We start from the raw sequence: 14692 nt of genomic DNA, 5'->3' as shown, positions 1-14692 counted from the left end.
AGTTTGGATGCAGACTGTCCCAAAAAGTCACATTTCAACTGCATTTTAGGGGATTTTGAACTTCTCCATACAGCTAATTACAGTCGTGCCTATGGTCTGTGTCTATAACAAACAGATGGAAGTTGAATTAAATGGCTGGTGATGTATTACCGTTGCAGCAAAAGGCCAGGAGAGTGTCCCAAAAGACAGAAATGATGAGGAGTCAGTATCCCTTTAAAAACAGGAGGGTGGCTAAACGGATCATAAAATGGGTTTGGCTTGAGGACAGCAGCATACAATACAGCACAGTGATGACAGATGGTCTGTGAAAAAGCTGGGATGTCTGCTGCCAGGCTGTGAAGTGGCAACTGCCCGTGATATGCTGAATATAGTAACCGAAAAGAGAAAATGCTGATGGGTCGATGTGAAAATGTGAAATTACCAACACTGTGTTTTTAGAGACATTTTTACAAATGTACATTTTTAAGACTTGAGAGGAAATTTACCGAATATCTTGTTGCAAGCGACAACAAATAAAATGAAAGTTGCAAAAATTATTTGCAAATGCAAATGTTTTCACATAACTGAAAATAAAAACAGAGGAAACAGGTCAACGTTTTATCTGGACGTCGTTCTGTGGCAGGACGCTAGCTGGAAATTGATGCTGGCATATGGCGCCATCTAGTGGACAAACATGGCTGGTACAGCTATGATTACAGTGTAATCTTTAGTGACATTTAGACGAATATAAGTAAATATTTTGTGTCATACGATCTGACAGATGGAAACACATATTTATTTATTCTTGTATGGCTGAATTTTGTGCAGGAAACTTTCCAGTTCATGGTGACAGATTTGTCAGCATGCTGTTAGTGCTGTAAGTATACAAGATCCCAAAGGTAGTCTTCTCAGTTCAAATCTGATTACTGCCATCGAAACGTGAAGTAGTACTGGAATGGCGGTCACAACACGGTACACGAAACTTGATTGTGCCCCAAAGAGTTTGAATGGAATAATCCCCACAGCGTGAAAACACCACCAGCAACCAGTGCTGTCTGCTGATATCAGAGCCAAACTCCACCACCTGCAGCCTCAGTCAAAGTAATACACTCATGCATTAAACACTCCTGTATCAAATGTTATGTTGACTCTTTGATCACTTCGGGCTCAGATTGTGAATTCGAAGAGTCATTTCTTCTCGCTACAGCTGTAATGAGCAGTTTTCTGACCTTCTATTGGCCATTTTCGTGGCTTCTCTTGTCAATGAGGCGTTCCTTATAGAGAGCTGCTGATCTATTAGTTCTCAAATATAATATATTATGTTGAGACTTCTTTCATCTGACCATCTTGTGATATGCCGCTGCGCTCTGTGTACCGCTTGGTGGTGTTAGAAAACAGCTGTTTTCTATGATCATTTTCAAAACATTATAAATACAATTCAAAAATATCTACTGACACAAACTCTTCTTTTCATAGCAGGAAGACAACAAATCCTTGTTCAAATCAAAGATGGCTCTTTTAAACATATGAGGAATCTACCACTATTGAGGCTCACACATTTCATGGACACCTTTGTGTGATAGTACACAGAGACCTCATTGCCTTGTTATCCATGGAAAAAGACTCACGTAGCTATTTTACTTTGGTAATAGCAGGAATCCCCCTGGACAAAGAAAAAAACTCCAATGCAAGCCAAAGTCCTGCATGTTTTCTTCCATTTATCCAGTTTGGCAATCCAGGGCCCTGTAGCCTATCACAGCTGCCACAGGGCAGGCGGCAAAGTTCACCATGGACATAGAGAAGGACAACCATTCACATGCATGAGCCATTTATAATCACCTGTTAACCTAAAAAGCTGTGGGAGCAAGCCAAATCCCTGTTTTAAATCCCCGAGTCACCAGTAACAGGTACAGCACTGCATAACTGTGATATTAAAATTCCAAGAATTACATCTTGCAGCAATGCTTTTTTTTACTGTTTTCCAGATATTTATCTGTGTTGCTCAAAATGGTAACATGAAAGGTCAGTATTACTTCACGTGCGATGCTACTGGGAGAGATAAGAAGTCACTTGGTGCACAGTTCATAATATACTGCAGTCGCAACCACTGGACAGTCTCTTTCCCTGTCATGTGATGGATGTCGTCAGTCCTCAGGCATGTCTGGCAATCCTGTTTCTGTTCTTTGCCATTGCAAAGAATTATCTGTTTTATTCCTAATAATCTAAAAGGCCAAATTTGTCTTAACACTAAACATCTACCTCTGAGTCACTCACTGAGTACAGCAAGAAAGCAAATTATTTGGGGTCCTGTACAGCCCAGAATAACATTTTTTATTGAATGTGAAAGAATCGTATGTTTGTTCAAGTTCTAGAGCTGTGGTTCTTGGAGATCTTACAGAGGTCATAGCTCTCCTACCAGCTTCAGCACAGCCTGCGTCTGCATTCCTCTGCAGCAACACGACCGCCACATCTCTGCCACTGAAACACATTCGACTGCACTAACATGACGCATGCCAGAACTTTGTGCTGTGCTCAGGCGTTGGCATCAATTTGAACTCCTACATGGAACAAATTGGGACTAAAATAGCGCTACAACAAATAAGTGATATTTTACACGGTTGTATTTTTGGTTAGTGTTCCTCAGGCTTGTGCAGAAGATGAACGGTGCCGGGCACTGAACAAAGTGCCTCTTTGTGGTTTCTGCAGATGTTTTCAGTGCGGACTTCAGGCTGTACACATTATACAGTTAGAAATAATCACATAGCCGAGTTTCATGTTCATGGAGTGTGAACTTTTCACATTTCTCATACTGAAGAACGGAGACCAAGCTGGTTGTTCAGTGCTCATCCTGGCACCGTCACATATGCTCCAGCTGAGGTACACCAACTGTTGGTGGCAAATTCATAGCTCATGACTTTATAAAATACATGTATGTAAGCACATTCTTTCTAGAGACAGTTGGATGAACAAATAACTCTTCATTTAACAGCAAGTGACAACAACTTTGTTACATGACAAGTTGTTTCTAAGGCTGAAGAGCCTGTGAACACTGTGCATACTGGAAATCAGCATATGCTTTTCTGGTTGCAGCTAAATCATGACATGAATTGCAAAGGTTACACTAAATACAGATGAGAATTTTACATTTGATACGAAGCTTTTCTGTGACATTTCAGTGAGAACATATTTGAACAAAGAAAATCGCTGCTGCATCCATGAAGAGGACACATCAAAGTTGTCCACATGTACAAGAAATAGGGGAGACCAGAAAAATGGTGCAAAAGTAAGAGGGTGCCTTTGAACCTAATGATAACCAGATGGAAGCATTGTAATCCTGCTCATGAGAGCAAAAGAGAGAGAGGAGGTGGAGAGAAAACACAGTTCTGAAGGCAGACCGAATCCGAGAACACGAGTGATGAATAAAGCGTGCCGTCTGATGCTGTGTGTGGCTCCAAATGCTCAGTAAATTTAGAGACCTCTGTGCAGTTTTGCAACCAACATCAGGCAACCATGCTGCCCTGGAAGATGCTTATAGTTGCTCTTTTCTGCTGCTGCATCGAGGCAGGTGCCACACAACATCGGGCTAATGGTAAGACTCAAAATGCATGTATGTAAGTTTGCTACAGAAAAGCAAACAGTTCAGTTTCTGCAAATACTTTTTGAGGATTGGGAATCTTTGCTGAACACAGAGTGATCCTCGTTCCTCACCTGTTCTGTAATCCAGCACCTAATATGTGAGTTAAATAGTTTTAAATGTCTATTTTTAGTCAAAGCATGTTTTAATGTTGGCGGCTGCTCTGGGATCACAGATCAGCTGCACCTGTTTCTAATGGGAAACAGTGGCTTTAGCTGTAAACTAATCTGAGAGAAGGAGGAAACACTGTGAATAATAAAAAGCTTAAAGCAAAGATGATCAGATCAGCTTGTGACAGATGATTCTTTCTGCCTGTGGAGTTTGAGTGTTTTTGTAAATCTTGATTTCATTGCAATTCAAAAAAAAGCACGCCACTCTAGGAAAGCGATTAAAAAGCAGAGATGAGTGTGGGTCACTGACATGAAGGCAAGGATGAAAGCAAGTAGGGATGAGAAGCTGCAATCATCAGGATTAGATTTATTGGGCTCTTTTTTAAGATCAGCTGATAAACATGAGCACCATGTGCACTTTAGTGTTATGATGTTACACCGCTTTGGGCATTTATCCCAGTGTTTCAAACAACTTCCTCCCGCTGCGATGTGAAGCTGCCAAAGAAATAAAGTTGGTCATCGAGATTTAAGACTGCAGTTAAAGTCCAGGATCTTTTTTGGAGTTAAAGTCTTACATAGATGAATAACTTACCATGGCGCAGCACCAGTAAAAACCATGCAAGTGGAACCTCATCCAACCTCACGTGCTTGAAAAAATGCTAATTTTAATATTTGCTTATATAATATAATATATATATATAATTCTATCATTTAATATATGCTATTTAATAACTAGGAACATGTATGTACATGAAAACATTTCATGTAAAACTGTGCAATAAGAGAGAAGGAAGAGAAAACAGTGTTTGCTGTGATATCTTCTATCAGCAGAACATAAAAGTGAAAACAGGTTTGGATGTGCTGGCGTTTAATTACTATTTTATGCAGCTAATTATGAATTATGTCCTGACATAATCGTAATTACCTAAACATGTAACTCAGAGTAATATGTTTCATGAAAATGTTTAATCGCTGTGAATTGGAGAAGTTACTAAAAAGGAAACGCTATCCTGTTCAATAATGCAAGCTCTCGCCGGCCTTATTGAACTGAGATTAATGGAGATCGTTAGCTTAACATAATGACCGACTTGCTCGGTTGATTTAAAGTCTATTAAAATATCATCTCGTTTCATCTGCTGAAATAAACACATGCTGTGAACGTGCTGGCACTGGGTAAGTGGCTCTGGCGTATCAATAGCAATGAATTTCTTAATGTGCTTCCTTTTTTATTTTTTGAACTGAATCACTATTCTGCCGATATTACTGCATGCCGGAGCAGTTTGCTGTCTGTCTTTTTGCACGGTTCCCTCCTGTTTTCATGCTTTTAGGAAAAGAAATTCTGTCACCTGGACCTCGGAATTGCAGAAACTCCACTTTTAGGCATTAATAAAACCACGCCATTATTGGATGTGAGAGACTGGACAATGTGTGAAAACTGTAACTTTGTTCCTTTTAAACATGTTAGTTCCATCACTGTCAGCTCACTGGGTCCACCGCTTTGGCCATGTAATCTAGATTGATAGAAATATTGTGCAGTCATTCATGCTCTTCAGTGTTTTAATCCAGTGACCTCCTGGACTTTTCATGTTGTTTTCTGTTTTTCATGAGATTTTCACATCACCCTACAACGCAGGCTCTTGAACTCTGGTGGTTTTACACACTGACATGTGGCACCAACACCTGGACAGAGTTTTGTCAGATACCTAATGTTTCCATTAGACTCGCTGAGTTTAATCCTAATTAGTGAGCCTTTTCTGAGGGAAAGCAGTTAAAAGTAAGGCAAAGGAACAATTCTGCTTTTGTAAAATTCATATTCAAGTTAAAAAACGAGAGCTTCTGAATTGCATTTGACCCATCAACTTGTTTTTAACATCCTGGCTTAAATCATAAGCATAAGGAATCCCATATACAGCTCTGTACAATCATCTGGAACTTGTTGTACAATCCATGTGCCACTCCACCTTTGATTTCTATGTTTCCTTTGAAGTTTGAGGTCATGTCTCATTGTCTGCTGATAGGATTCATAAGAAAGGTTACAGATCACAGACTTTAAAACACCTATTATAGATTACCTGCTGCTGTGAGCTGGATGAACCTGGATTTCACATCTGTCACAGGCTTCACCTCACAGTAAAATCTGCATTTCATTGTACCATGCAGGGATTATTGCTTACTTGTCACAGGGATTTCCAGCTGAAAAGATTTAAACTGTCTTTTGGATGCATAGAAATAATCCAGATGTGAAACTGCGCATGCTTTCATAACACCCTTGATTCTCATTGTCTGTGTCTCTTGGTGCACCAGCCTTATTTCCAGCTGCAAGTAGTATAAAAAGAGGAGTGACAGCTGCGGTGAACCCCACTTTCATCAGCTCCATCAGTGATGCTCACCTGCTGTTTGAGGTAAAAGAACAAACCTTTGAGTTTTTATGAGTAAAAAGCAAACACTGACAATGTAACTATTAACAGTTACAGTACTTCTTTTCTTGTCACTAAATACAGATACTGATGTCTGGCATACAGTTTGAATCCAGTGGAGCGTTTTCGGTCACAGATGCTGAACTAGCTTCCCTTCAAAAGACAAGAAACCTGGATTTCATCTGCGAAGAGATCATTCCGAAAAAGCTAACAGACATATTGAGGCTCATATCCGGTCTTTCAAATCATACTGGCTACCTGCATCAGCACGATTTTGAGCGCACTGTCTTGACTTTGGTGTACACTGCCCATCAGATGGTCAGCTCCGCTACTGAATACCAAAGAGACGTGTGGGCAGAGTCCTTTGTAAGCCTATACAAATCCATCAAGAAGGATCTGATACTGAGAAACTGAGTAAGCAGTGGTGCTGTGACACAATGACTCACTGTTTAATATGCACACAGATGAAAAGCTGAAGTGTTGGAGCTTGCAGCTGGATGGCTGACAGATCCTGATGGAAATGTCCTGTCAGTAAACGTCAGCATGAATTCATAAAGTGCACAGAAAGAAAATAAACACAATCATTGTAAAATATTAACTGTTACAGCAAATGTTCATGCAAACATGAGGTACTGTATATGAAACAAATTCATATCTTGAATGTAGCATTAAACATTGTGGATTTAATCATGTTCCTGTCATTTCAGTGTTTGTTCACTAGCACCCAGATGTGACGGCATTTCGAGACTAATATGAAAGAATAAAACATCAAGTTTTGAACCAATGAGAACTGCAGGTCTGGATTCAGATGACTGCTCAGGTTTTTTAAAGATATACATCATCAACAATTATCATATCACCAGTTTACAAAAAAGTCTATCTATACTACCTTCCCAGTCAAAGATGAGCCACAACATTAAAACCACTTCTCACGCTGTGGTAAAACAGTCTCCTCCTTAAAGGAAAGTGTTACTCGTCTACAACAATGTTTAGTTGGTTGAAACGAGCGAAAGTCGCTTCCCCATGAATGCCAGGAACGAAGGCTTCCCAGCAGAACATTGCACTGTAATGAAACGATCACTTACCCACTAAGTGGTTGTAACTTTGTGGCTGATCATGTACCTCCCAGTGCAGGATATAATTTGCAAACGTCACCTTAAAAGGTCATTTAAATACTTTGCACCGTGTTGTAATATTAGAGTGCCCTTTACAAGGTCCAAACTGAGCTGCCTGTGATGGAACTGGTTTTGGAAAAATCCCCAAAATGGCACGCTGGAGTGAGTGCACCGCTCACAGGCCAGCTCCAGTAATAACTTGTGCAGGCTCTTGTTGTCCCAATGGCTGTTTAGGTTCCACGGAATTAGCAACTGCCCCGCATCCATCTGAGGAGTTGGGCATGGTAGGAGGACAAAAGGGGATGTACCGGAACCAGGAGGAAGAACACAGATGAGAGTTGATGCCAAAGGGAAGGCTGTAGACTTTTCCGCTTTCCAGTGTGTTGCTGGAGTCATCCTCATGAGCCTTGTTCCAGGCAAGGATACCTCGTTCATGCTTCGATCCTGTTGGACATGTTCAATGTTTTTAAAAAAAACTGACTCTGGATTATCTCTATTTCCTGATTTGGTTTGTTTATCATAAATGTTGACAACACTGTGTCCCGGGATTATGATTCTCTAATAGAATATTTCTAAAACATTGTTCTTTTAAATTTAGCTGAAGTGAAAGACACTAATGAAAGGTTAAAAAATGTTACTTATTTTGCTGTTTTCATTTTTAAAGTCCTGTGAAAGAGAAAGTAGACCCTCGCTACAATGACAATGATAATGATCCCAAGCACGCCACCAAATCTAAACCAGAATAGGTTAAAAAAAAAATCAAGGTGTTGTAAAGACCCATCAAACTTTAGAGCTTGAGCAGATTGAAATTCAGTGCTCCCTTACAGTCAGACCATAAGAGGGCTGTGCATAAACAAATACCTGCAAACCTCAATAATCTCAAGCAATGCCGTAGAGGAGAGTGGGTCAACATTCCTCCACAATGATGAGGGTGAGAAAGGAAATGATTATTTCACCTCGGAGTTCTCATAGTCCTCACTGTAGAGTCATAGAGTCTTGTGTAAACTTTCTTTTTCACATTACTTTTCATTCTGACCCTTTCTTAATTAATTGAATAATCACTAAACTAAATGAATATGTCCACAATACAGTTTCATTAAATTGCCATGTTTATCATAACCTCAGCTCTGTGCTTCAGTGTTTTAAACATGGTGAACTAAATACATGCAGAACAGTAACAAAGCGCAATACCTGGAACGGTGTTGTCCAGTATGAAACCAAAGAAGCCACCGACAAACATGCTGGTTGTCAGAAGTACCTGTAGGACCTGATCAAGTTCTACCACACCTGGACACAATGTAAACAGTTAGACCTGTGTTTAAATGATCAGGTTTTTTGGAAAAAATTCTAAGATTAGTAAAGATTTTCTGTCCACCTGTAGAAATAGCTTTGGAATTCTTCAATATCCAATTTGGAATAACCAGACCAGTGAACATGGAGAAGCCGAAAATGAAGATGTTTCGAGACGAGTTCATGTCTGCGTACTGAAAATGTGACCCAGAAACAAAGTCTAGTTAAAACCAACTCAAATCAAAAGAAGAAAATGTGCCGACACGTTTGAGCTTCAGGACAAACCTGCAGATTTGAAACTCCGGCTGCAGAGATGACACCAAACATAACCATGAACATTCCTCCTATGACAGGTGACGGGATAGTGGTGAATATAGCGCCCACTTTACCAAATATACCCATGACAACCATCAGCACTCCGCTGGCCACAATCACCATCCGACTGCCCACCTGCAAAAAATAGAAATTCTCTCAGTTTTCCTGAGATCTGAGTGCACTAAAATTTGTGCTTAAAATGCCAAATTTAAGGGAGGAAAAGAACTAACAATGCAAAAAACTGCACAAAACGCCAAAAAATCCAAACAGTAGCAAAAACTTCATAAAAGAGCAGGTCAGCTCACCTTTGTGATACCAAGGGCTCCGACATTTTCGCTGTATGAGGTGGTACCATTTCCAGTACCCCAGGCACCTGCCAACAGGCAGCCTATCCCCTCAATACCGATACCCCTGTTGATGGCATGTTTTGGGGGTGGTGGAGCTCCAGATAACCTAGCACAGGCGTGGTAGTCTCCAACAGACTCTATCATAGAGGAAATTACACCAGCCAAGATGCCAATCACCCCTGCAAGGCTGACAGTAGGTCTCCCCCATTGTCCTAATTTTGGAAACGCAAGCAAGTTGAAAATGTCACAAATGCATAATCTGCAAAATATTATTCTGAAAATAAGATAACTTTGATGACTCTGTGAGTTTCTTCCAACACATCACTGAGCCACACTGTGGTACTGGATGATATTCCTCGTCATTACAAAGAAATGTGGGTGGAAACAATGATCCCATTCAGTCTGAGTTTAGTTAAAAGTCAGAAACAAAGAAAATGACCAAAGTTGTTTTAACGGAGCTTTTCTATCTTACCTGGGTACGGGAAAACCAGCCAGGGAGCCTGACTCATGACATCTCCCTTTAGATCGGTGCGTGCAAGGTAACCATACTTGTCTGGTTCAGCAGGAAGTACATTGTAGACAGTCAAAATGTAACAAATGGTCCAAGATAACGTGATTCCAAGCAAAACCTTGTGATGCATTAAAACAAAAACACCTTGTTATCTGTTTTGTTTGGCTTTAATATTAAAAAATTAATAGAAAAAAAGAAAAGACTCAATGTCTTCAACATACAGGAAGAATCTGAAAGACGTAGACTGGAGAGGTGTGCAGTCTTTTATCCTTGTTATATGCTGGAAAGGGCACTGGTATGTGACGGAGGTACTGCGAGAACAGGATGATGAGTGCTGTGGTCCTGTGTGACACAGACATAAAGGGGAAAAACATCGTGTAAATATTGCTGAGATGTAATGAAGAAAAAGGAAAGTAGATCAGCTGTACTGGATGTTGGGCAAGAAAGTTTTAATAGGCTTTTCTCTGCAGCCTTAAGATTAAAGCTTTACTGGGTTGAAGGCGTATTATTTTCTAAAGTCTTGCCCAGGCAGGACTGGGAGCACGCTTAACGTAACCTAACACACATTTTATTGAGAAACCTGCTTTAAGGTGGCATGAAATATTTTCTAGACAAATCTCTCTGGCAGTCTTTAAATATTCATTTTGTCATTTTTATGTTATGTAGAGAAATGGGGCCTTTTTTAGGGACTTTATTTAGAAATTTTACCCACATTGCAGAGATGCCCCAGTGGTTCCCAGCACTGCTACCCGCTGAGTCAAAGAGGGACAGTCCAATGAGAGAAATAGTAGGAGCGATGGTGAGAGGCCCAATGAAGCGCATGAAGAGGCCAATGAGGCCTGAAAAACCAACCAGCACTTGGAAGACTGATCCCACAATAATGGATCCCTGAAGCTTAAGAAAACACAAAAATGTTGACAGTCAGAATTTGGAATTCGTAACCTCATTAACTTTTTTGTACTAAAAAACATTTCTGTTGTTATTTGCTGGCAAACATTTCCATTGCCGGTCAGTGTTAGACTTTTGGGATAAAATTCTATCTGCCTCACCCTTAAGTGTTTCTGTTTAACAGGACATGTACAAGTCTATAAGCCAGGAGCTGCAACCTCCACCAGAGGGTTCCAGTCTGTGGCTCGGCATCATGCATGAACTTGAAGGCTTCCAGCATAGGCACTAGGACCACTACAGACGCTAATCTGAAATCTTTGTGCCTCCCTGGAAGCACTTTTTTTTTAACAAGCTCAACTAGTTTGCAGTTGGAGAGAACAAGTCAGACGGGTTTTTAGAAAAATGTAACCAAAAATGGGATCAAAGTGCTGAAGGTTCAGACTGTCACAGTTTACTTACTGCTCTCATTCGACTTTGCCACACTTCTATGAAGTGTGTGGACGAGGTGTTGACTAGGCTGGCATTTTGAGTCCATGCAGGACACGTCCACTCTGGCATGGAGAGCAGTGCCATGGAAGGAGCCAGTAATGTGAATGTGCCACCTTGGAGAATCGGCAGCCTGGAAATAATGAACACAATACGAGAGAGCAAACCATCAGTTACTGTATCTTTGGGTGATTGAAACGCTTAGACTGACTGAGACAGTGTCTTCTGTGCATGCATGTGTTTTTTAAGACCTCTCTGACGGCATCTGCAGTCTATTTATTTGAATCATGTACAAGGAAATGGTTAATTTAAACCATGTGAAGAGAGTGTGACTTGTTATGCAAACTGTTAGACTGAAAGTTAAGTCAGTTAAAATAATCTGCTACGTAATGACCCTCATTATGCTATCCTCATAAGCAGTGCATCATTCACACACGTCGCAGAAGAAGAGAAGTTTTCTTGTGAAAAACAAAACATGCAAACATTTCTTTTGATGAAACATCGGAAAGTTTTCGTTGTGTCGTCGGGACGCTAAAAGCACCACTAAGTGCGAGGCTTGTTTTCCCTCACAGCTGACTTGCAGACATTTTGGGAAAGACAAGAAAGCATGAGTGGTGCTAAGCCAGAACAATGTGGACTTAGCAGGAAGTAGATTCCAAACATAATAAGATAGAAATTCCTCCGTTAATCCATCTGTGACACCAGTATTCAGGCAGGCTGAGTCTGCAACCACATAACAGAAGTTCAGAGCAACAACATACAAGTTTGTAGGCCTCCAGAACAGTGACATCATGTTCGCTCTCCTGTGCATGTGTCACTGTTTACAAGGAAGTTTCCATACTGGTATTTTAAGCAGAAATTAATTAGCAAAACAACTAAATACTATTTATTTGACAATAAAAGCTGAGTTCTGTACAGTATAAAAGCTCAAATGGACTTATTTCACCTCCATCAAGCTTTCAAATACTACTCGGTGTTCATGCACATTCATTTTGGCAGACATAATAGTTCAAAAGAGGTTAAGAAGAAAGGCAGAATGGCTTCTCTGTTCTGGCTGTTTAATAAGAAGAAGAAGCTTAGTTAATTCCATCCTGCTGCACCACTGCGTTGGACAAATACTCTCAGAACATCAAAAAGCACTGAATGAACAATAAATTAATGTAAATCATCTTACATTAAATAAAAGAAATATAAAGCACTCCAGAATCCCACAATATAATTCATGACTGCAAAAATTCCTAGTGCATATCCCCAGGAGACATCCCACAGATACAGACAGCCACGCAGCCTTACAGCCTGGTTTTCAATAAGTAATGTTCCTGCTTATTTCCTTACCTAATGCCGAAGACTACTTGCAACAGAGTGCAGACCCCAGAAACCAAGAAGATTGTACTGATGAGATGGCTCTGTGTGAGGCCATCATGCTGCAGACACAGTCCCTGGGACAGAATCAGGGGGATGGCAATGATACCTCCAAATGCAGTCAAACAGTGCTGAGAGGGCAAAGTTGGGGGAAAACAGAGATTCATTTAATCGTTGTAGGATTTACACATTTAAAAAAAAAAAGGTACATGGTTGATGTTTGTACACCACCTGAGAGATTACAGTGAAGGTTCGGTGCAATTAAAGTCAAATTTCATTATCTGGCTTACACAACTAAAACCAAGCAACTAACACTCAAGGAAATGTCAAGCGAAAGCTGGTCATGTTTACATTGTTACTTTAGAAACAATGCAGCAAAGCTGGCTCCTAATCATTGTTAAACATGACCAAAGGGAAACAACTCAAAGAAAAAACCTTTGTTGACATACCTGGATTCCTAAAATGATGCACAGGTACCAGGGAGGAACATCTGTTACACAGTATGCTAGTTTGTTACTGCACTCGTCCGTAGAGGAGGCTGGTTCTTTTTCGTTGTCGGGCAGATCACAGAAACGTCCTTCCAGCTTTAGTTCATTAGAAGAATAAGCAGACATGTCAAACTAGAACATTCTGCAGGGATCTATCAACACTTGCGATCCTCAGTTCACTGTATGCATCATTCACAACTGACTGCCCTTTGTTTAAAAAAAGAAGCATGTATTGATATGTGTTTACACGTTATCTATAAAATGTATGTAAATAACTATAATTAAAGAACTTAATTTCATGTTTCTCATAACCAAAATATTAGAATAAGATGAAAAGAACAGGGCAGTCAGATAAGTCGTTCCATTTTTCAACACTAGGAATCAAGAATTCCTTCTATAATCATGTGATGGTAGGAAAACCTTCATTTCACAGATACTTTAAAAAATCTACTCATGCTTCTGTTTCACTCAGCAAGCAGCTGTTTGATCTTAAACTAATATGAGGCTGTTTAATCATATTAGTTACTGCAGTTACTGCAGGTAAGAATGTGGGTTATTATTTATAGTCCACATGGACACCTGAGAGTTATGAATGCCAAGATGTGATTCTGAATCCAGTGCTTACAACTGTGTAGAGACTATGCAATCTCTCTAATCATTTCCTAATATAAAATTAAAAGCAACACTCACCGCAAAGGTATAGTTGTCAAGTCCATTACTTTCCTTTTCTGGAGCCATGTCAGGCTATAGGTCCAGTTTGTGGTCTCCTGAGCCGAGAAAGAAAACAGAATGAAAACCATTAATCAGAGGGGAGGGATCAGGAGGAGCATCTGATAGAGGGGAGAGAGCGTACAGACGGGTCGGAGCAGGCAGAGTATTCTGAACGCGCAGAGTTCAGACATGAGACTGCAGCTTTTGTTGATCAAAATGGATCCCACCTGCAGCTCATGTGAACCGAATTACAACAGAATCAGCAGCTGACCGCCCGGCATTTGGCTGGCAGGAGATAAAATCTCTTACCAAGAACTCTTTAGGCAAGAAAGTATTAAAAGATTTAATTCCTCGGCATAGGTCATATAATTCTAAAGCTGAAGAAGCAGCAAGTCTGCTGTATGTGGTGACCTGTGCTCAGCTCTGCAGTCAGAGATGTTTAACAGTTAAAGAATACAGCCTTTAGTTTGACAAAGACTTCCCCCTCCCAGAGTTTCTTTCTAAATTTAACACCAAATGTTTGTTTTGGAGGGTAAACTTCTGCAGTGATCACATGTTGACAAATAATCACAAAGCTGGTATTGATAGATGACTAGAAAATGTTCTGTAGATGTTAATTTAATTTCCTAATTTACTGTATATTTCTACTTCCCGTAAAATGATAGTAAACCAGATTATATTGTTAGGAGTTTGATAACAGCCCACCACCACTTCATTAATGTGCTGGACAAGCAGCAGAAGCTCATCCTCACACTGCTTGCATCCATTTCTGTGTGCATGTCATATGATTATTGGTGCACATCTCTTCTTATTCCAAAATCAGGATCTAAGGCACACGCTGGCAGCACAAAGACACCAGTGAAAAGCAACCAATATCATTCATCCTTAAAGGATATGAATGCCTGTGGAACTCTCCGTTCTGTCATTGCCCGGACATTTGAATTCTGCAAAGGTTTTCTGAAGGAAAAGTCAGATGATCACCAAAATGAGAAGGTTTCCTTGTCAGGAAGAGCAGAAGTGTTAGAACTAAATTAGAAAA

General features: G+C 40.2%; 2 protein-coding genes across 3 annotated transcripts; one reads left to right on the top strand and one right to left on the bottom strand.

Moving 5' to 3' along the window:
• Positions 1–3325: 3325 nt before the first annotated feature.
• Positions 3326–6827, top strand: LOC102301045 (protein FAM180A). The gene is made up of 3 exons (XM_005930358.2): positions 3326–3568; positions 6028–6125; positions 6225–6827. Exons 1-3 carry the CDS (start codon positions 3490–3492, stop codon positions 6552–6554), a joined length of 507 nt encoding a protein of 168 aa, XP_005930420.1. The 5' UTR covers positions 3326–3489; the 3' UTR covers positions 6555–6827.
• Positions 6375–14047, bottom strand: zgc:110789 (Xan_ur_permease domain-containing protein). 2 transcript variants are annotated; one of them, XM_014336159.2, is made up of 13 exons: positions 13796–14047; positions 13633–13709; positions 12904–13038; positions 12428–12585; positions 11066–11225; positions 10431–10612; positions 9940–10060; positions 9680–9836; positions 9166–9419; positions 8831–8995; positions 8631–8739; positions 8447–8542; positions 6375–7699 (listed from the first exon to the last, which is right to left on the bottom strand). In XM_014336159.2, exons 2-13 carry the CDS (start codon positions 13678–13680, stop codon positions 7431–7433), a joined length of 1854 nt encoding a protein of 617 aa, XP_014191645.1. In that variant the 5' UTR covers positions 13681–13709; positions 13796–14047; the 3' UTR covers positions 6375–7430. The 2 variants fall into 2 exon arrangements, with proteins under 2 accessions (XP_014191645.1, XP_005930419.1); XM_005930357.3 differs by having other exon boundaries at positions 13633–14047.
• Between the last annotated feature and the right edge of the window lie 645 nt (positions 14048–14692).

This window comes from Haplochromis burtoni, unplaced genomic scaffold (assembly GCF_018398535.1).
Source record: "Haplochromis burtoni strain Fernald_Lab_line unplaced genomic scaffold, NCSU_Asbu1 Contig_127, whole genome shotgun sequence".
Taxonomy (NCBI): domain Eukaryota; kingdom Metazoa; phylum Chordata; class Actinopteri; order Cichliformes; family Cichlidae; genus Haplochromis; species Haplochromis burtoni.
The sequence above is the reverse complement of the archived record's forward strand: the minus strand, read 5'-3'. Positions and strand labels throughout refer to the sequence as shown.